General features: G+C 43.0%; 2 protein-coding genes across 3 annotated transcripts in view; one reads left to right on the top strand and one right to left on the bottom strand.

Moving 5' to 3' along the window:
* The window catches only part of SLC5A10 (solute carrier family 5 member 10), a 250,214-nt gene that overhangs the window by 102,772 nt on the left and 125,985 nt on the right, over window positions 1-21,457 (bottom strand). The window lies entirely within an intron of this gene.
* Window positions 977-21,457, top strand: part of FAM83G (family with sequence similarity 83 member G) — a 99,014-nt gene continuing 78,533 nt past the window's right edge. The window contains exon 1 of the mRNA XM_073636392.1: window positions 977-2,350. Within this exon, the coding sequence (XP_073492493.1) occupies window positions 1,865-2,350 (486 nt within the window). The 5' untranslated portion in view covers window positions 977-1,864. The remainder of the gene's footprint in view (window positions 2,351-21,457) is intronic.

The raw sequence follows: 21,457 nt of genomic DNA, 5'->3' as shown, positions 1-21,457 counted from the left end.
AGCTGATAATGTGCTGATTATGAGCGCAGACCCCCCCTCTGACAGGAGAGCTGCCGATCGGCTCTCCCTGTCAGCGAAAACCAAGGGAAGGCGTTTACCGGGAATTCCTGGTTACGCGCTGTGATTGGTCACAGCTGATCATGTGGTAAAGGGCCTACGTTATAGGCTCTTTACCACGATTGGAGACTGACGCACCACTGATCGCCGCGCGATCGCGGCTTATCCTGCTGGACGTCATATGAGGTCCAGTCAGGATAACTTAACCGTTTTGCGCACGTCATTCTGTTATTTGGCAGGCGGGAAGTGGTTACTAAATATCTGAATGTGCATGCGATAATGCCAGAATTGTAGCAAAATATATTTAATTATCGACATATTATCGAAATTGAATATTTTTCATCGATCGGCGGAAATGCTATAAAGATTATTTGCCCTTTGTGAACCCTCCCACTCGCCAATTATATTTAAAAAAAAAAAATCTTTCTCTTTGTTGCTTGTACTTTCTGGGTTGTGATTTAATACGTACATGCGCGGTAGGTTTTTTTTTTTTTACTGTTTCCGATCGATTCCACTACTACTGTTTAGAAAATTGATCGTTTATGCTACAAAAAAAAATCCAACTGGACGGTTCTTTTTTTTTTTGCCTATAAAATTTGCATTTCGAGAATCGAAAAATGAGCCCACTAACGTTTCGAAAGTTGAACGATCGAGCGCACTGAACGCTTTATCGAACAATTTTCTAACATTGTATGGCCACCATAGGTCCCAGAAAAAGTCATTTTCACTTTTAGGTGGAGTCTTTCCAGTTTAGGGCCATTTTCGTGCAGAAAACGAACACTCTCCGGTAGATCCGGGTCCCCCGGCTGTGTTTGGACCCGGAGGGATCCGCCGGAGATTTGGGAAGACTCGGCGGCGTCACGTGACTCGGGGTGTACACGAGTCCCTGAATGAGAGAAGGGAGAGGGGCGTGGCCTGGAACCGGCTCACGTGACCCCGCCTGCTGCTGCGGCTACCTGGGAGCCGAGGTGGTCAGATCAGTCCGGGCGCCGCCAAGGAGCAGCACGGAGAATCCGGGACTGAGACCGGCTGCGGGACAGCAGGGGGGCCCCCGGGACTGGAACCTGCTCCGTGCACCATGGATCAGTGCGGTCCTAGAGACTGAAGTGCTGAGCACTGATACAGAGCTAGGAAAAGTTCACTTTGGGAAGATCAGGACCTTCTTCTCCCTGAGGATCCACTACAGGACCAGCTCACTAGGATCATATCAGGAATCCGATTCCCCTCTCCGGGATCCATTATAGAACCTAACCCCTCTCCCAGGATCCACTAAGGAATCAGCCCAAATCAGGATCCACCAGATAAGCCCCCAGGAACTTCAGTAACAGGGACAGCTCAACTTATAACTACTGAAAGATCAACTTCAACAGGAACAACTTCTATAGAGTGTATTTCTGGATCTAACCCAGCAGGATCCACTGATTTAGGAATTAGGGAAGGTGGGCCATCTGCCAGGAACCTAAGTAGTGCATTCCAGCAGGTCCACTTTTGGATCTGTTCTCCTGGAACCCAAGTAGAAGACTCTATTGGGTCCATTTCTGGTCTTTTCTACCAGGAACCTAAGTTGTGGGTTCTATCAGGTCCACTTCTGGTCAGTTCTACCAGGAACGTAGGTAGAAGTCAGTATTCGCTCCACTTCTAGGTTGGTGTAAACTCTAACAGGTCCACATCTGGATCTGTTCACCTAGAACCAAAGTAGAAGACTCTAGGACCAGGTTCTCCGCTAATAAGGTCCACTACAATAAGTCTTCCTGCCAAGGTTCTCCAAGGCAAAGAGGATCCCTCAAGGCAGTGACATTCTCCAAACATGGCTCTCTCCCAGCTCCAGTGTTTGGACAACCACAATGTCAACTGGAGGTCCAGTGAGACCAAACCAGAGTTCTTCTACAGCGAGGAGCAGCGGCTAGCCCTGGAGGCTCTGGTGTCCACTGGAGAGGAAAGTTATCGTGAAGTGATAAAAAAGGAGAACATCAGGGATTTCCTGTCTGAGTTGGAGGTGGCCAAGATCGCCTGCAGCGTAGAGGCATTTGACCCGGACTTAAGTCATCCAAGGAAAAATGGAGACAAGTCTGAGACAGAGGGAGAAGGGGAGCCCCAACTAGAGGATATGGAACAGTCCTTGGAATACTGGCCGGATAGGTCGGACTGCTCCATCCCAGAGCTGGACTTGGGGTGGCCGGATACCGTGGCCTACAGAGGGGTGACCCGGGCCACTGTTTACATGCAGCCTCCTATTGATGGACAGCCTCACATTAAGGAGGTAATCAGGAAGATGATCACTCAGTCTCAGAAGGTAAGTTACTGGCATTTAGATTTTGTAACCAATCTACTGGATCAAGGATAACTATGACATACCAGTTGTTACAAAGTGCAGGTCCCACAAAGCACTACCCAGTGTGGTACCCTGGGACTTGTGTTCTACAGTAGCTGGCAGGAGTCATTATGTAACAAAAAAAATAAAGGCCCCAATAGTATTTATTTCCTGTATTTATATGGGGGGTGGCATGTTCCAATGCTCACAGTAGACCATTCACATTGACCCCTGCCGCAAAAGAGCACACAATGGCCATGCTCAACCTTGGTTCCTCCAGTAGTTGCTAGTGGCTGCTGATTCACCCCTTTTTTTTTGATGATGCCTACTTATTTCCAGGGACTACGAAGACCTTAAAATTATTTCAATGGTTCCGTTGGAAAAAGTCTGGCTTACTCTCTAATATCCCTTTAACCAGAATCGAATTCAAAAATAGAATAGGATTGGGTGAAGAAATCATCCAGACTTCCATTGGAATAACAAATGCCATTGATGATGTCCCAGGTCAACACGGGAGATAAACCATGCCGTGACCATACAGCCTTTCAGATTTATTCTGTAAGACGTTAGTAAATAGACCAGTGGTCTCAAAACTTTCTAAACAAAGGGCCAGTTTACTGACCTTCAGGCTGGGTTCACACTATTTGTCGAGCGGCTCGCAGCAGGGGGTCCGGTGCATCCCTGTTATCAGGAATGAATCGGGTTCGAATTTTTGCCTGGATTCAGACCTGAAACTGAGCCAAAGACACACAGGACCCTTCTGCAGTGCACTCCGTGGCCGCCCCAAAGATGTGTGAACCGGCTCCATTGAGAACCGGTCACACATTCCTGTTATGCGAATTGGATGTGGGAAACCCACATCCAATTTGCATAAGTGTGAACCCAGCCTCAGATTTTATCGGGGCCAGACTGGAACCATCGGGAGTAGAAAAAGTCCCGGCATGAGAGGGAGTAAACAAGGCCCCATCTTTGGTGTCATTGAGAGGAATTGTGCCCCATCGTTGATGTCATTGGGAGGAATTTTGCCCCACCCTTGGTGTTATTGGGAGGAATTGTGCCCCATCAATGGTGTCATTGTGAGGAACTGTGCCCCAACATTGGCAGAAATTGCACCCCATTGTTGGAGTCATTGAAAGGAATTGTGCCCCTCCATTGGTGTCAGTGGATGAAATAGTTTCCCAAGGGCCAGATAAAAGCAAGCAAATGGCCACAATTTGGAGACCACTGCAATAGACCATACCACCCAACCATACATGACTTCAGTAAACTGACAATGAGTTAATATGCTTTGCCCCTCATTATTGCACTTTGTTATACCCTATTAAATGCACCCGTTTTACGATAATGAGTTCTTAATATTTCAGGAGTCTATACAGGTACACATACCTGTACAGAAAGTGATGTATTGGAGATTATAGGCTCAATTCACAAAGTTAAAACATATGGACCCTTATGTTAAAAAAGTGAGTTATCGAAGTCCAATGAGATTTGAAAATGACAGTCACATGACTAAGTTGCAGATCCTTATCCTTGTGGTAAAGCTTTGTGAATTGAGCCTGTATAAATATATACAGTTCAAAGGTTTTTTTGAAGGAACAGGAAGTCAGCTGTGCATTGGTAAATAATGTCCCCCCATTATACCAGCTTCATGTACTCCCCACTAATGTCCCTGAGGCCATCTGCATATGCTATGGTGGTTCGAGGACAGGAGGCCTACAAACCCCGGGATGTGCTGCTACTTGTAGTGCAACATCTGCTGGAGGCTCCCAGCTTGTGCTTCTTCTTATATTTCCTTATGCGAACACAATTATAAATAACCCGGGTGAAATTCTATATCTTGGAACAGACCTATATCCGTGACTGAATTTTAGCACCCCCTTAACTTCAATCTGCCACGAGTATGGCCAGATCACCGTGTTGTAAAACAGATTAAGACAATGTCAAAATCATGGTTACATAAAGTGAGACTTCGAACAAAACCCTCTTTCCAATGAAGAAAAAAAAAAAAAAAAAAGAGTTGGAAGCTCTGTCAAGTATAACAAAACATTTTTTTTTCTTCATTGGATAGAATGGAGGATTAGAACCCCTGTCAGGCTTTTATTGCGGTCTGTGCCCCTGTTAGGGATTTTCACCCTCTCTATTTGTCCTGTTTACTATTATCACAGAGGGGGAAAGTGTAAAATTCCCAAATTTTGGGTTGTAACCTGAACAGGAATGGAAGGAAACTCTTCTGATTGGGGTTGCTAGTTCTGGTGACAACCAGGGATTCCCTCACTTTGGAGGGATTTTCTCTCACTTCCTGTTTTGGCTATGGGACAGGAAGTGAACAGAGTTTTGCCTTTTTTTTTTTTTTTTTTTGCCTTTTTAAAAGCGTTTTGGGTGTGTGTGTGTGTGTGTGTGTGTGTGTGTGTGTGTGTGTGTGTGTGTTTTTGTCTTTTTTTTTTTTTTCACATATATGTGTTTATAGGTCTATTAAAAGAAGCTGAAAAAAAAAAAAAACATTACCAGCGCATTCAGTAGAGGAGCTTTTGAGCAAAAAAAAATGTGCTTAACCACTCCAGCCCTGGAAGGATTTACTCCCTTCCTGACCAGAGCATTTTTTGCAATTCTGCACTGCATCGCTTTAACTGACAATTGCGCGGTCGTGCGAAGTTGCACCCAAACATTTTTTTTCCACCCACAAACAGAGCTTTCTTTTGATGGTATTTGATCACCTCTGTGTTTTTTATTTTGTGCGCTATATACAAAAAAAACAACAATTTTGAAAAAAATGAAATCTTTTTTTACTTTTTGCTATAATAGATATCTCCAAAAAATTCATATAAAACTATTTTTTTCCTCAGTTTAGGCCGATATGTATTCTTCAACATATTTTTGGTTAAAAAAGGCAATAAGCGTATATTGATTGGTTTGCGCAAAAGTTATAGCGCCTACAAAATAGGGGATGGATTAATGCATTTTTATTATTAGTAATGGCAGCAATCTGCGATTTTTTTTTTTTTTTTTTTTTTTTTTTTTTTTTTTTTTTTTTTAAATATATAATTTTTTTATTTTGACATTGCGGCGGACAGATCGGACACTTTTGACACTATTTTGGGACCATTGACCTTTATCCAGCAATATACTGTGCTATTAAAATGCACTAATTACTGTATAAATGACACTGGCAGGGAAGGGGTTAAACACTAGGGGGCGATCAAGGGGTTAAATGTGTTCCCTAGGTGTGTTCTAACTGTAGGGGGGGGGATGGGCTTACTACAACATGACAGAGAACACTGCTCCTGATGACAGGGAGCAGTAGATCCCTGTCATGTTGCTAGGCAGAACAGGGAAATGCCTTGTTTACATCTCTCTGTTCTGCCTCTCCTCGCTGTGATCGCGGGCCACCGGTGGACATCGAGGCCGCGGGCATGCTCCCACGGCGGGTGCGCGGTATCTCACAATTTAAAGGGGACGTACAGGTACGCCCTTTTTGAGCAGCCGCGCCACTCTGCCGACGTATGTCGTCGCGCGCTGGGCGGCAACTGGTTAAACGCTAGATGCTCTAAGCACTTGAGTGTTCATTCCAGCGACCAGAATAAATTATTATTCTGCCCAACGGAATCCAATAACGCTCAGATAATTGACGCACCTAAACGTGTGTGCACAGCCATTAAGGTTAAAGTGTATGTGTAGGGCATAATTTTTTTAAATTATTATTTATTTATTTTCAGTTTTGGATAGAGTGTGGCGAGGTTAAGCCATAGAAAATGGACCGATCTTATAGACACCTAGTAATACATATGTATATTCATCGCCATAGAGGTGGAGGACGATCTTGCAAACATATATATTAATACATTGTACATATGTATGTTCATAGCTGTAGAGAAGTGCACTGATATTAAAGACACATATTAATACATACATATTTTTACTATATAGCTGCACACCCTCACTGCAGGCGGAACCGTGACTCTGTCATACGGAATTTCCCTCGGGTGGTTGCAGGTCAGAATGGGAAAGGAAAGAAAATCCCCTTCCCTGAAATCATTTGGGTTCCCTGCTGGTAGGTGGAGCAAATAGTTTCTGATTGGTAGAAAATCTGGGGTCATGGGGCATAGTGGTTGGTGGATGTCTTATTTCATGTGTCTTTAACCCGCTCCTGTGTATACCCCTGTATGGATCACAGCAATTTTTACATTCAACTTTACAGCTCTACATTTTCAACATTTCGGGCCTGTTTATTTTGTGATAACTTTTCCATTACTTAAAGTAGAACTATAGGCAAAACTTCTTCATTCCCTTTTTTTTTTTTCTTTTGCCATCTGTGTCCCATTACAGAGATTTCCCTTCACTTCCTGTCCCCATAGCTCAGTGGTTCTCAACTCCAGTCCTCGGGACCCACCAACAGGCCAGATTTTAAGTATTACCTTGGGGAGTTGCAGACTAGAATACTGCAATCACTGAGCAGCAAATGATATCACCTGTGATGTATTTCAACTATCTTGCAAACCTGGCCTGTTGGTGGGTCCTGAGGACTGGAGTTGAGAACCACTGCATAGCTAAACAGGAAGTGAGAAGAAATCCCTGCAAATTAAAGGCATTCTTTGGGGACCCCCAGGACATTGGAAGATTTCCCCTCTATTACTTTTCTGGGGACAACCCAAAATTTGGGATTTTCTTTTACTTTCAATGATGATGGTAAACGGGGCAAATAGAGAGGGTGGATCTCCCTAATGGGGACACAGACAGCAATAAAAACTAGGGGTGGTTGGGGATAGGTTTTCTATTTAAATTTTCATCTACTGTATATGGATTCTGTAGATAAAAACACTGTTTTAACCAGTGCTAGTAAAAAAAAAAGTTTTGTATACGTTTTTATTCTTTAGCTTCTCCCGTTTGAAAATTACACTAAAATGATGTTTGTGGTACAAAGCATGGCTTTTTTTTTTCAATTTTGCACACTTTCTTGTTATGCAACACTGAAAAAAGTTACAAATAAAATAAATCAAGAAAATTTATTAGTGATAAAAAATACAACTAACAAAAAAAAAAAAAGAAAAATAGTGAAGCAGAGGAAGTTAATTGGGGCTGATTGGGGTTAAGTCGTAATAGATTTTTGGTTAAAATAAAACGTAACTTGTAAGGTTTCTTTAAGGGTCCTTTCACACTGGGGCGGTTTGCAGGCGCTATTGCGCTAATAATAGCGCCTGCAAACCGACCCGAAAGTGCCGCTACTTTCATTCCAGTGTGAAAGCCCCGAGGGCTTTCACACTGGAGCGATGCGCTGGTAGGACGGTAAAAAAAGTCCTGCCAGCAGCATCTTTGGTGCGGTGTGTGTATACCGCTCCTGCCCATTGAAATCAGCTTTGCGGTGGTATTTAACCCTTTTTCGGCCGCTAGCGGGGGGTAAAACCGCCCCGCTAGCGGCCACATACTGACGATAAAACGCCGCTAATAGCGGCGTTTTACCGCCGACGCCGCCCCCGCCCCAGTGTGAAAGGGCTCTAATTGCTGTCATATGCAGATCAAGGGTCACAACTTTAATCTACATATAAATGAAATGGTACAATACGATGAAACAACACAATGATACATGTACAGTTGTGCTCAAAAGTTTGCCTACCCTGGCAGAAATTGTGAAATTTTGGCATTACTATTGAAAATGACTAATCATGCCAAAAAAAAATATCTTTTTTTTATTTAAGGATAGTGATCACATTAAGCCATTTATTATCATATTTTTTTGGATCCTTTTTAAATCCATAATAACAGAAATCGCCCAAATAGCCCTGATAAAAAGTTTACATACCCTGGAATGTTTGGCCTTGGTACAGGCACAGAAGGTGGCATACACAGGTTAAAATGGCAATTAAAGGTTTATTTCCCACATTTGTGGCTTTTTAAATCAAAATTGGTGTCTGTGTATAAATAGTCAATGAGTTTGTTAGCTCTCACATGGATGCACTAAGCAGGCTAGACACTGAGCCATGAGGAGGTAGAAAAGAACAGTCAAAAGACCTGCGTAACAAGGTAATGAAACTTTACAAAGATGGAAAAGGATATAAAAAGATATCCAAAGCCTTGAATATGCCAGTCAGGCATTCTGACTGACCACGTGCCTATAATCACCCACTTGGTTGTAGACTTTTTATTTGGGTGATACCTGTCGTATATTACATACAGTATATATGTAATTTGCTGAGCATTACACTTATCCTGTTATTTTTAGCAGCAAGCTATGGGGTTGGTCTGTTTTGGTATGGTATGCCTTGTCTTATGTTTTATATACCTTGAGCCTGGGAATGCCCAGAAGCTCTGTTATGTAACTTTTTTTCTGAAATAAATAAAAAGAATAAAAAAAAAAAAAAAAAAGAGAATATGCCAGTCGGTACCATTTAATCACTTATCCTTAAATAAAAGACAGTTTTTTTTTGGCATGATCAGTCATATTTTCAATATTAATGACAAAATTTTGCAATTTCTGCCAGGGTATGCAAACTTTTCAGCACAACTGTATATACTCGACACTTGAACCTCATTTTGACAGCTTCTACTGTGTAGCTCTCCATTCACACCTAGACTATTTGAATTGCGGCAAAACGCGGGACACGTTTGCGATGCCATTACTGCTTAATGTCACCCCACTTACGGTGCAGTTTTGCTGCGATAAATCGTAACGCTTGCCCCTCAAAAAGGAGCAGGAGCTTTTTTTGGGCGTCAGCATTGCAATTTGCCACGCGGCTAAATCACACCGAGATTGGGTGCCATTAAGAAGTAATGGCATTGTAAATGCGTCCCATGATTTGGAATCGTGGGCAGAATCTCGGCGATTCAAATCTAGGTATGAATGGAGCCTAATACAAAGCAGTTACCTGCTGTCACTTTGACAGCTGGTAATAGCGGTGGGGAGAGTGGCAGCAGGAAGAGAAGAGCTGGATGTAAGAATTGCGTCCTATAAACTTTGTTAAAGGTTTTTTGTTTTTCCCCACTTCCCAACCAAGCTATAGCCGAATGACGGCTACAGCGCGATCAGCCAGTTCTGGGAGGGCTTCCTATGACGTCCTCCCATGATCGCAGCTGATCACAGATCGGGGGAAAAGGCCAATCACAGCGGCCCTTTACCACTTGATCACAATGTAAACACCAGCTAGTTATTGGCATTCCTTTTCTAACATTGATAGCGTGGAGAGAGACGGTAACTGGCTTGTGTGAAAGGGACATCTACATTGATAATCAGGGAACTGATCATCCGTGTCTTGATTATCAGTGCTGCCTCATCAGTGCCACCTATCAGTGCCCATCGATGCAGCCTCATCAGTGAAGGAGAAAAATTACCTGTTTGCTAAATTTTATAACAAGCTATGAAAAATTTTATTTTTTGTTTTGTTGTTTTTTTTTACATTTTCTTTTTTTTTTGTTTAGCAAAAAATAAAAACCCAGTGGTGATTAAATACCACCAAAAGAAAGCTCTATTTGTGTGAAACAAAAAGATAAAAATGTCATATGGGTATAGTGTTGCATGACCGCTTAATTGTCATTCAAAGTGCAACAGCGCTGAAAATTGGCCTGGGCAGGAAGGGGGTTAAAGTACCCAGTAGGCAATTAGTTAAAAGGTATCGCTTAAATTCAAAAGTAGTTAAAGATGAACTGTCACGTTGTCCAATTAGAGGAAAATAATATCTTTTCATAGGGCACCCCCATCCCTAGCCGCGGCATTCCCTACATATTGGGAGCATGGGATCCCCCTTCCTCTCAGAACGGATGTCCCCTTTTATGAGATTTTTTTTTTTTTAATCTACTTTTATGAATGGCTCAGAGGGGAAAAAATTTAATTTTTTTTTTTTTTATTAGTATAAAAATAGCACTGGCTTAAATAAACAACTGTACAAGGATGGACGCTACTCTGGACGCAGATAATGGCAGTTAACTGAAAAGACTAATAAAGCTAAAGTTTTGCTCTGCAGTAATGGAAACATACAATATATGAGAGGGGAGTCTGAGAGAGACGGCTGAGGTTGCAGCACTTCAAAAGAAATCAAAATATTCCAAAGTGTCTCTATTGATTGCAACAGTTTCGATCTAACACACGCCCTTCCTCAGGCTGGAAATATGGAAATACGTCTAGTAATATAATGGCAAATAATTATATTTATACAAACAGGAACTGGAAATGTTACAACAGAAGATAATTAATCCATCAATTAAGTCAATTTTCTCTCCATATTTAGTGGCTGCTTGGGAGAGTTCTATTGCGCAGCATCTCTTGCAAGGCAGTTTGAGGCTCAGGTGCTGCTCACCATAAAAAAAATAAAAAAATAAATAATAAATATATGTCCTTTACACGCACATGAACTTTAATGGCATCCCAGTCTTACTCTGTAGGGTTCAATGTTGAGTTGGCCCACCCTTTGCAGCTATAAGGTTTAGGAGTGTGTCTGTGGGAATGTTTGACCATTCTTCCAGAAGCGCATTTGTGAGGTCAGGCACTGATGTGGATGAGAAGGCCTGGCTTGCAGTCTGCACTCTAATTCATCCCAAAGATGTTCTATTGGGGTTGAGGTCAAGACTCTGTGCAGGCCCGTCAAGTTCTTCCAAACCAAACTCGCTCATCCATGTCTTTATGGGCCTTGGTTTGTGCACTGGTCCAAATCATTTGGTGGGTGTGTGTGTGTGGGAGGGGGGGGAGATTATGGTGTGGGGTTGTTTTTCAGGGGTTGGCTCCTTAGTTTCAGAGAAGAGAACCCTTAAGATGTCGGCGGACCAAGACATTTTGGACAATTTCATGTTTCCAACTTTGTGGAAACAGTTTGGGGATGGCCCCTTCCTGTTCCAGCATGACTGCTCACCAGTGCACAAAGCAAGGTCTATAAAGACATGGGTGAGTGAGTTTGGTTTGGAAGAACTTGACTGGCCTGCACAGAGTCCTGACCTCAACCCCCGATAGAACACCTTTTGAGATGAATTAGCGTGGAGACTGCGAGCCAGGCCTTCTCATCCAACATCAGCGTCTGACCTCACAAATGCGTTTCTAGAAAAATGGTCAAACATTCCCATAGACACACTTCTAAACCTTGTGAACAGCCTTCCCAGAAGAGTTGAAGCTTTAATAGATGCAAAGGGTGGGCCAACTCAATATTGAACCCTACAGACTAAGACTGGGATGCCATTAAAGTTCATGTGTGTAAAGGCAGGCGTCCCAATACTTTTGGCAATATAGTGTATATTCATGCTTTTGGAACAGCTATCAGCTGCTGCTGATTGACCTTTTTCCTGCATGCTGGTGGGCAGGAAGCTCAAGCATGTCTTATCTCAGTTTTCTGCTTTTGGGTGCATTGCAAATGTTTAGAATATTTCTTGGATGGTTTCATGGCTGTAGATAACAATAACAGCTGGGTCTCCGCTGCATAGTTTGTTGTATCTCCTTTTCATCTTCATTCACTTTACAATAGAGGCTCAGGAAGTTTGATATTGTCTGGAAACATGAGCTGGGATTCCCTTTTAAATTTCCGATAAGGCTGAGAATTGTGTAATATATGCCGGGTTGGCACTCGGACCCTTGTCATGTAGAGGCATGGTCTGTGACCTCACAGTATGACTCACTGTGTGATCTCACAGGAAGCACTGACGTGTATCTCCTGATCCTCCACCTCTGTAACAGGCTGATTATTTAAGGAGGTGATGCTAGGAGTGGGTAGAGAGCAATGTTTTCTTTGTGTGTGATCTGATCCTGCTTGGCATGTAGCGCACTGTCGTAATTGGCATGTGCAGGGGTGCCTGTGTTGGCGTGCTCGGAGACATAGGTCACTGTCTAATAAGAAAACCTCAAAGGATTTTTTTGATTCATATGATTCCTTTTGCTGCATGTCTAAATCTTTTGCTGGCTGTACACCTCACACTAAAAGATTGCAGTTTTGATGTTTGCAATCAATTTTAATACAACATTCAATTTGATTGAATTTGCGTGAGGAAATCAGTTATTAAAATGATCGTTTTCTGATCAAAGTAGCATCATTGATTGCAGAGAGGTTCAGTGCTTTGATCAAAACACTTGTTACTCTGACTGTGTAATGATAGGAGTATTACCAGCATCCTGGGGGTCACACGCAGACCCATTTGTAAGGAACTGGTCAGGATCAAGACTCGTACGCTGTCCTGTTGATGAACAATAGCCAACATTCCCAAACGTTATCAAACGGAAGAAAAGGTGGCGCTCACCAACCCAGTGCATTAGTATGTAGATGAATGTGGCTTCAGGCACTCCCCCCTGACATGTTTCGTCCTACTGACTCACCGGGGCTTGGTCACAGGTTTTACCCCGCTCACCTATCGGGGGGGCAGTGATCTGGGTAAAACCTGTGACCAAGACCCGGTGAGTCAGTAGGACGAAACATGTCAGGGGGGAGTGCCTGAAGCCACATTAATCTACATACTAATGCACTGGGTTGGTGAGCGCCACCTTTTCTTCTGTTTGATAACGTTTGGGAATGTTGGCTAGTGTTCATCAACAGGACAACGTACGAGTCTTGATCCTGACCAGTTCCTTACAAATGGGCCCAGAATGCTGGTACTACTATCATCATTACACAGTCAGAGTAACAACTGTTTTGATCAAAGCACTGAATCTCTCTGGAATCAATGATGCTACTTTGATCAGAAAATTTTAATCATTTAATCATTTTAATAACTAATTTGCCCACGCAAATTCAATCAAATTGAATGTTGTATTAAAATTGATTACAAGCATCAAAACTGCAATGTTTTAGTGTGAGGTGTCAGGGGGACATTGCAAAAATAGGACGAGAGAGCCCGGCTGCCGCACACCTCATCTGGCCCAAGTGGTTAGCAGGTAAAAGCAGCCTCAGCTCGATTCATCCAGGCCACGTCCCTAACATGTTTCGCCCCACCCTGGGGCGAAACATGCTTTGGGTCTGGATGGACCTCCCCTCAGCTTGCACTCTCACCAGTCAGCAACAATTAACTCATCGGGCCTTGATGGGCTGAGCAGGGACCCTTAAGCATCTTATCATGGGTTACATGTCTTCTTTGTCTATCTTGTGTGGCTGGAGTGGTGCTGGCTAAGGCCACATTAATCTACATGTGAAAAAACCTATTGTTTGTGTAGCTGCGCTGGCCCTTTAAATCAAACAATGTGTTATTATGCTAATAGTTTTCCATCAAAAACATATTTATACAAATAAAAGTGACATACTATTAAAAAATAAAATCTAAGTGAATTGATCCTCCGTGTTTAACAAATGGTGACTTCCAAAACGATTGTGCTGTGATTGACCACCACCATCCAATCAATTTGCTTACCAAAAAGCAGTAATAAAAAGCCTGTATTTAGCCTTTATTTAGTCTTCCATGTGGATAAATAGATATGTCTCCACCAAAATCTCAGACCGCTCTCTCAATCCTCCAGTTAATATATTTCTCAGAAGACAAAAACGGCCATCATTGCGCAAAATTCCATGCTTTAATAGATTAAAAGGTCATATAAAAGATTTGCACTCACATGTATGTGTGCCTTAGACCGGCACTGAGTCTCTCCAGCTTTCCAGTATTAGCCAGTAATGGCTGTGTGCTACTAGGAGCTGGCATGCGGTTCAAGCCTCGTTTTCAGTGGGGTACATTTGGCAGGAAATGACGTCAGCATCGCACAACCAGCCTCAACGCATTTCGCATAAATAATGCATCATCATTCATCTACGTACTAATGCAGTGGGTTGGTGAGTGGTGCCTTTTCTTCTTTGATAATGCTCTTATACCTCTGAATGGTGCATGACGCCGGCTCCCTTTACTGCAACCGATCGGGAGTTCTCAGTCTCAGCTTAGAGTGACAGTGCAGGTTTCATTTGGTTGCCAAGGAGGACATGTGAACATGGCCAAGTCTCATAATAAGGAAATAAACTGGAAACTGGGCAAGGAACTAGCCACCAGTATTGTCTGTGGTCTCCCTACAGCTGATCTTTTCTCTATTACTAACTTACAATTCAGAACAAGGAATTGTATCTGTGTTGAGGTGACTGACTTGGTAGAGGCAGGGCTTTGCTTCCTCATGTCAGTGCCTCCAGCAAGGAAAGTAGTGAGCAGCACAGTAGTGACACCCCCAGGTTTTCTCGGGAGTAGAAGTTAAAGCGGGGGTCCACCTATCTATCGTTTTTTTTTTTTTTTTTTTTTTTTTTTGGAGTTCATTCACAAACTTTTCTTCTCATGATTATCTACTCATATGTTCTGTGTAATAAGTCTGCCTGTGTCCGATTTCGTTGTAAAGAATAACTTATAAAATTCACTGAAGGCGGTTTCCATCTTCATTGTGGGCATTTGAAGCCCACAAGCATGTATTTCCTGGATGCGGTGAATGCTGTGCTCCCAGCATTCACCGAGATGTTGTGATGACGCTGTTGCACAATGCGTGCTGGGAAGCCTGAGACTAGCTCCCATGGGACTGTGGGAGGTCTGGGAGAGGCTAGAAACACGCCTACTCCCATGGGAGGAAAACCAGGAAGTGCTAAGAAGATTAGAAAAAAAAAGGTAATTACGGCGATTTAAATTTTTTTACACAGCATGTCAGCATCTAGGCAAGGAAGAGAATGCATAGAGATTAGAGCTGCACGATTAATCGTATAAAAGATCGCGATTTCGATTCACCCCCCCCCCCCGTGCGATCTGCAAGCTGGATTAGCTCGATTTTCCGGATCTCCCAGTCGGAAGCACGGAACCAGCATGGAACGCAAATGGCGCCGATATCATAACTGACGTCAGCAACAGGAACTGACATCAGTCAGCATAGAGCATAGTGCCGGCCTGGACAATCAACACGCCGCTCACTCCCAATGCTCGGGGCTGGTTATTTAATACAGCAAGGGGCGGATACTTTTCTCAAAGGGGCAGATGTATATATGGTTATAAAGACAGCAAGGGGCGGATGCTTTTCTCAAAGGGGTGGATGTATGGTTTGAGAAAAGCATCCGCCCCTTGCTGTATTAAATGAATAACCAGCCCCGAGCATCGGTAGCGAGCGGCGTGTTGATTGCGCATGCGCCATCTACAGCTGATTTTTCTCTTTTAAATTTAACCATTTTAAAGAATCGTGAGAGAATCGTGATCTGTATTCTAAGCAAAAGAATTGCGATTCTCATTTTTCACAGAATCGTGCAGCTCTAATAGAGATAATGTTCAAAATTTGGGTGGAACCTCGCTTTTAAAGGCAGCAGTGCTTTAGATGATCTCATGCTGCAGATATACCACTATGAGGCTGTAGGGGCAAAAGTGCCTAGGCACCTTCATATAATAGGAAATGTACTATTATTTTTCGTCAAATGTTTTTTTTTTTTTTTCAGGATATTGCTTGGGTCTAATTAACATTTCTAAATGCTCCCTATAACAACAAATCTTCACCTTTTTGAGTTAAGGTCTGCTTTGAAGATTCTTTAGGCTCAGCCATGGGCAGCAGTAGATGGAAGCAGTCAGAGTTATGAAAAGAATGCTAAATGTTTTTATATTTACTGCGCTGTCTGCAGATTCCGTAGACTGAGCTGGAATTTATGCTCTGAGCAAGTTCAGATATCTCCATTATTGATGAAAGGCTTTGCTTGATGCCTTTTAATTGTAGTTGTTCATTATTGTCTTTCTGTTTTTGATGTGTTTCTATCAAACTTGGCAAGTGGCAGGAAAGGGGTGCGCACGGTCACATTTTGTCACTGAAGACTTCTACACCTTGCAGCTGTGTGGACTACGAATACAAATGACGTGTTTCTCACTGACCAGTAAGGACGATGTGGGTCCAAGTGCTTTTTTTTTTTTTTAGGTTCTGGAGTCACGGTTTCAGAAATCCTGCACTGAATTGCTTGCTAATTGTGTTCATGAAGCCAGGTGCCTCCTAGATGCCTGCTTGTCAGCCTTGCTGGTAGTTTACAAGCCCAGGTGGATTCCAGTGGTTTTTTTGCTTGTTTCTTTTTTTTAAATTAGTTTTAAAGGCAGAAAGCCGGTCATACACAGTTGGAATCTCTCCCGATTCAAACCGTTAATGGGCAGGCTGGGTGTACCAAGTTGATTGATCAACTTTGGTACAACCAGCCTGCCGGATTTTCTTATCCCTAGTGACTGCTCTAGCGGTCTTTTACTGCAGACTAATCTCTCGGCAGGATGGATTCCTCTTTTAGCACTGTTTGTGTTGATGGTGGAATCGTGCACATTTCTTCTCTGTAACCCATGGTTGCAGAAAATACATATACATCGTGTATGGCCAGCCTAAAGCATTCTCCGCATTAAAGCGTTTAACCTAAAAAAAAAATAATGGATCCTGCTCCTAAAGCACTTTATACAGCACAGTGCTTGTGCTGTGTAATTTTGCCCCCCGTAACACCTGAAATACCTGGCTATGCCCCCCTCTGTAAGCTGACCACAGTGTATCATGGCTGCTGAGCCCTGACACCATGGTAAGTTTACGTGCCTTCATCATCTGCAGCTCTGTTCTCTGTCTCCTTTTGTGCGCTCTCCTCCCTCCCTTTCCTGCCTGTCGGCTCTGTATGTGTGTGAGAGTCGCCCCTGCCGCTACTAGTAAGCATTAAAACTTTAAAAAACATACTACCAGCCCCTCTCTTGTACCCGGGTATAACACTCGGTGTATGTTTTATGTGGAAAACAAAAAGCTTATAAATTTTTTTGCAGATCTCTTCAGAGCGATCACGTGACTCCCGGCCGCTCTCCGCCCCATCTAAGAGCTACAGAGAGAGGAGCCGAGCAGCCACGTGACCTCCCAGCTGACGTCAGCCGGAGACCTCGGCTCCTCCCGCTGAAGCCCTGGATCGGAGTAGAAGAGCAGTCGGGAGTCACGTGACCAGCCTGATGAGTGATCGGGGAAAAAAAGTATATAGAAGCTTTGTTTGCCACATACACTTTATACAGTGTGTTATAGGTGGATACTAGAGAGGGGCTGGCATAGTAAAAAAAAAAATTAGGTTAACAAACACTAACATTTCTAACAAAAAAATTAGATTTTAATGGGTCTAAAAAAAATAAAAATTTGTCCTGGTAGACGATGGTTAAGGGGAGCCATAAAAAAAGTAAACTCAACCATGTTTTTTTCGCCCTCCCAACCACAATAGGACCTTACAGGTGGGGTGGTGAAATGTAACTGTTGAGGGGGGATTTCCTTTTTACTTCCTGTTGTATTTCCAGGACAGGAAGTGAAGAGAAATCACACCCAAGGGACAATAACACTGAAACAATTGGGACACTATACCATTCTTTACTGTATGCAGAACTGAAGAGACCATTTTTGGCTTGAAATGCGCTCCAAAATAAATGCTTATCTCTTGTTTTGAGTCTGGCTTTGTGTTCTCCATGTGGACACGGTCATTTCACGTATTATTATGCTGTGTGTTCCGGACTTTGTTGTAGTTGGCGGTTTGTAGTGTTTGAACTGTCTCAGCATGCCTAATGTCAGCGCTTTATTCAAACTGAGTGATAAGGATTGCAGAGACTTCACTGGCTGGACTATGTATAGATAGCGGTGTATGATATTCAGCTTGCAGTAAGCAGCCTCTTTATGAGCCTGGTTTACTTTACTGGCGGTCTATCTCTGCCTAAATTGACTCTGTCGCTAAACTGAAAGTTTAAAATAAAGCTGTTCTACTAATAACGAACACTAATAAAAAAATAAATAAATAAGAGTAAAATAAAGCTGTTCCAATCAAAAGGAATCACTGGCGGAAGTTGGTGTAGAAACAAACACAAGTGTCAAACATTTGCGTCCCCTGCAGCCATTGGTGGTTTCCTCCTACCTACTGTGTTCTGTATTGACATTGGAGGGGCAGCAGGAGGAACCACCGAGGGCTGCAGGGGCCCCAGGAGATCGACACTCCTGGAAAATTATAATTTTTTCGCACAAGCTTCATTAGACAATTACTCATGTTAATTGTAGTATACGGCAGCAGGAGAGGTAAGTATTTGCTTTCTCGGACAGCTGTATTTAATAATCAAATGATTTTATGGTGAACATGTTTTCATATTAATCGCTTCAAAAAGCCTCACCCACGATAAGGAGGTGTGGCATATAATATTTCCATTTATTGTAGAAATGGATATCTTTAAACTTTTAAGGTCGGGTTCACATATGTGCAAATTGGATGCGGTTTTCACCACATCCAATTCACATGACATGCGAGTGTGACTGGCTCTCGATGGGTTCACACATTTGCGGGACAGCTGCGTTGCGGATCCCAAAAGAGTCCTGGGCATTTTTGGGTCTGAACCGGAACACACTGGACCCCAGGCTGGAAACCGCGGCCGCACATTTGTGAACCAGGCCTTAAAGGTAACGCCACTTATGTAGATAAAAAATATATAGCATATTCAATTGCTTCACAAGCCATGTTTTAATTTAATGTTATTAAAAATTACCTCTTCTTTTTTTAATCTGCAGCCATTGTAATTTTCTGTAAAATGTAATGCAATATGGGAATCTAGAGGCATTTTGTACACTTTTGGTATACAGAACGCCACCAGAAATGTCCATTTCCCGTTTTTGTTATTTTACCAGAAGTCTGCACTAAGATACAAGGCACATTTAAGCATCTCCTGCAACAGGAATTTCACTTTTGGTGAGATACTCTCCAAGGGTCAAATACTTCTAAAGTATTTTCTTATCAGAACACTGAGCTATACTAGCTGATTATAATGAACCAGACCATCCCATTCAGAAACACTCTGCAGGCCATGGTGAAACAGACTGTTATTTGTTCAGAGCACAAAAGGTAGGAATCTATCGACTAGGTTGGTAAAATCCCTGCAATACACATTGATTACCCAGAGGTGATTGTTTATTTTTCTCAATGTAAGCATAGTTACTTTTTAAGACCCCTTGCACACTGGGCTGTACAAATTCAGTGCGTCCTTCCTGGGGTTTCAATGCGCCCGGGAGGGACAGGGGCAGCATCCAGCCCCTCTGCAGACAGCCTGCCGAAGTCTATTACAGGCTGCAGAGGTGAATGCTGTACTGGCGTTTAGTGCCCTGTGCACTAAAGAATGCAGGTTTCTGTGTTCTGTACATTTTTGTCCTATAATTAAAAAAAAAAAAAAACTTAAATGTCACGTTAAATCTCAACTCCAGCCACATCTTGCCAATTCCTTCTTCCTTTTTTTTTTTTTTTTTTTTTCTTTATCCATTAGACTGCATTCACACCTAAACATTGCGTTTTTGTGAGTTCTTACAGGCACTTTGTTTTGCATTTGCCCGTTTTCGAGTGTTTTTTTGTGTAGCATTTTCCAAGCGTTTTGGAGCTTTTGCATTAGCTAATAGAGAAAGCTATAATCTGCTACATAATTTGTTGCTCCAAATCTTTTTTGAGCCTCGGGCTGTTTGGAGTAGAAATGTAACCCATCACCAATTTTTTTTTTCTCCCCTTATTTATTTGAAGTTTTGAGATGCAAAACGCTCAGGTGTGGATGGGGCCTTAGGGCTTGTAAAGACTTCTGGCTGCAGGGCGGTAATACCAGGTATCTGAGCTGCAAAGGGAGACACATTGTGCTGTACAAATACACAGCAAAAATGTTCTTCCCGTTGCATTTGGTGGGCAGTACCACTGCTGAACATGACTCATTAAAGCGTATGGGGCTGCGCCCCTTACTGCACATTATGTAATGGAGCGGCATTTACTGGGGTAAAACGTGCAATAATGAGGTGACCTATCACCTCCTCACTGCCTTGTCAAACGCCTCTGAAAAGTGATCTGCATATCGCTTTTCAGAGGTTCGGCAATAACAGTGGCACACCCACATGTAGTCTAAAGTGCTACATTTTAACTATTCCTGTACAAGCAGTTGTTCCGTGCATAAATTTGGTGTTAATAACTGTTATGTGATGGGATCCTGTATATTTCAGTCTGCTAGATGATCTGTATTATCGGATGTATAATTGTCCTATTGCAGTCAGTGTGCAGTTGATCCGGTTAATCATAAGCTCAAACATTCCAGAGCAGGGTGTCGCTGTCGGTTCTAAATATCGCCGTCAACGGACAGGACGCTACCTCGCCTGGCTGCGACAGGGTCACTTAGCAACAAAGTGCACAAGGCAGATGGAAGCAGACAGTTGTTGTAAAGAAGCGCTTCCCAAGCAGACATGCTTTGTGTACGATTAGTCATGTGACCTCGATTAGACGTTAACACACCCAGTGCTGGGGCTGATGAGTGAGGCGGATTGCTGGGAATCCTGCACACCGGCCCTCTTCCCTTCCTCCACATGCACGCTTGCTTTTATTTTTAAAGATCCCTGCAATTGCTGATTTGAAAATCTCGGAAAATTTTATTCTTCTATACGCCTTTTTTAAAGGGTTTTCAGAAAAAAATAAAAGGTAAACTAACACCATACACCTTCCCCACCCCAGTACCCGCTGAGCTTGCCTCCGTGGATGATGAGCTGGTCCAGCGGGCACGGGTTTCAAAATCCCTGGTGTATCCCCTCCTTTTCTATGCAGTGCTTCTGGGATGGATCAGAGTGATGATCTCTGCTGGGCTGACCAATAAGAATTGCTCTGATCTGTCCTGGAAGCTCTGCACAGAGAGGCTCAGCACCCATGGAGGTAAGTAGACTGGGGATTGAGGGGTGGGGGGTTGAGGCTGTGTTGGTTCACTTTTTTAAATGTAAAAGTGAGCTAATGCTTTAAATCAGGGGTCTCCAAACTTTTTCAACAAAGGAACAAAGGGCCAGTTTACTGTCCTTCAAGCTTTGAGGGGGGGGGGGGGGGGGATTATGGTCAGTGTGAGTAAAAAATGTCCCAGCATCAGTGAGAGTAAACACTTGCCCCATCATTGGTTTTAAAAGGAGGAATAGTGTCAGTGGGAGAAATAGTGCCCCATCGATGGTGTCAGTGGGAGGAATGGTGAACCATTGATGGCGTCAGTGGGAGGAATAGTGCCCCATCATTGGTATCAGTGGGAGCAATAGTGCCCCATCGATGGTGTCAGTGGGGAGGAATAGTGCCCCATCAGTGGTGTCAGTGGGAGGAATGATGAACCATTGATGGTGTCAGTGGTAGGAATAGTGCCCCATCAGTGGTGTCAGTGGGAGGAATGATGAACCATTGATGGTGTCAGTGGGAG

The sequence above is a fragment of the Aquarana catesbeiana genome, linkage group LG06 (genome assembly GCF_042186555.1).
Source record: "Aquarana catesbeiana isolate 2022-GZ linkage group LG06, ASM4218655v1, whole genome shotgun sequence".
NCBI classification, from domain to species: Eukaryota; Metazoa; Chordata; class Amphibia; order Anura; family Ranidae; genus Aquarana; species Aquarana catesbeiana.
The sequence above is the reverse complement of the archived record's forward strand: the minus strand, read 5'-3'. Positions and strand labels throughout refer to the sequence as shown.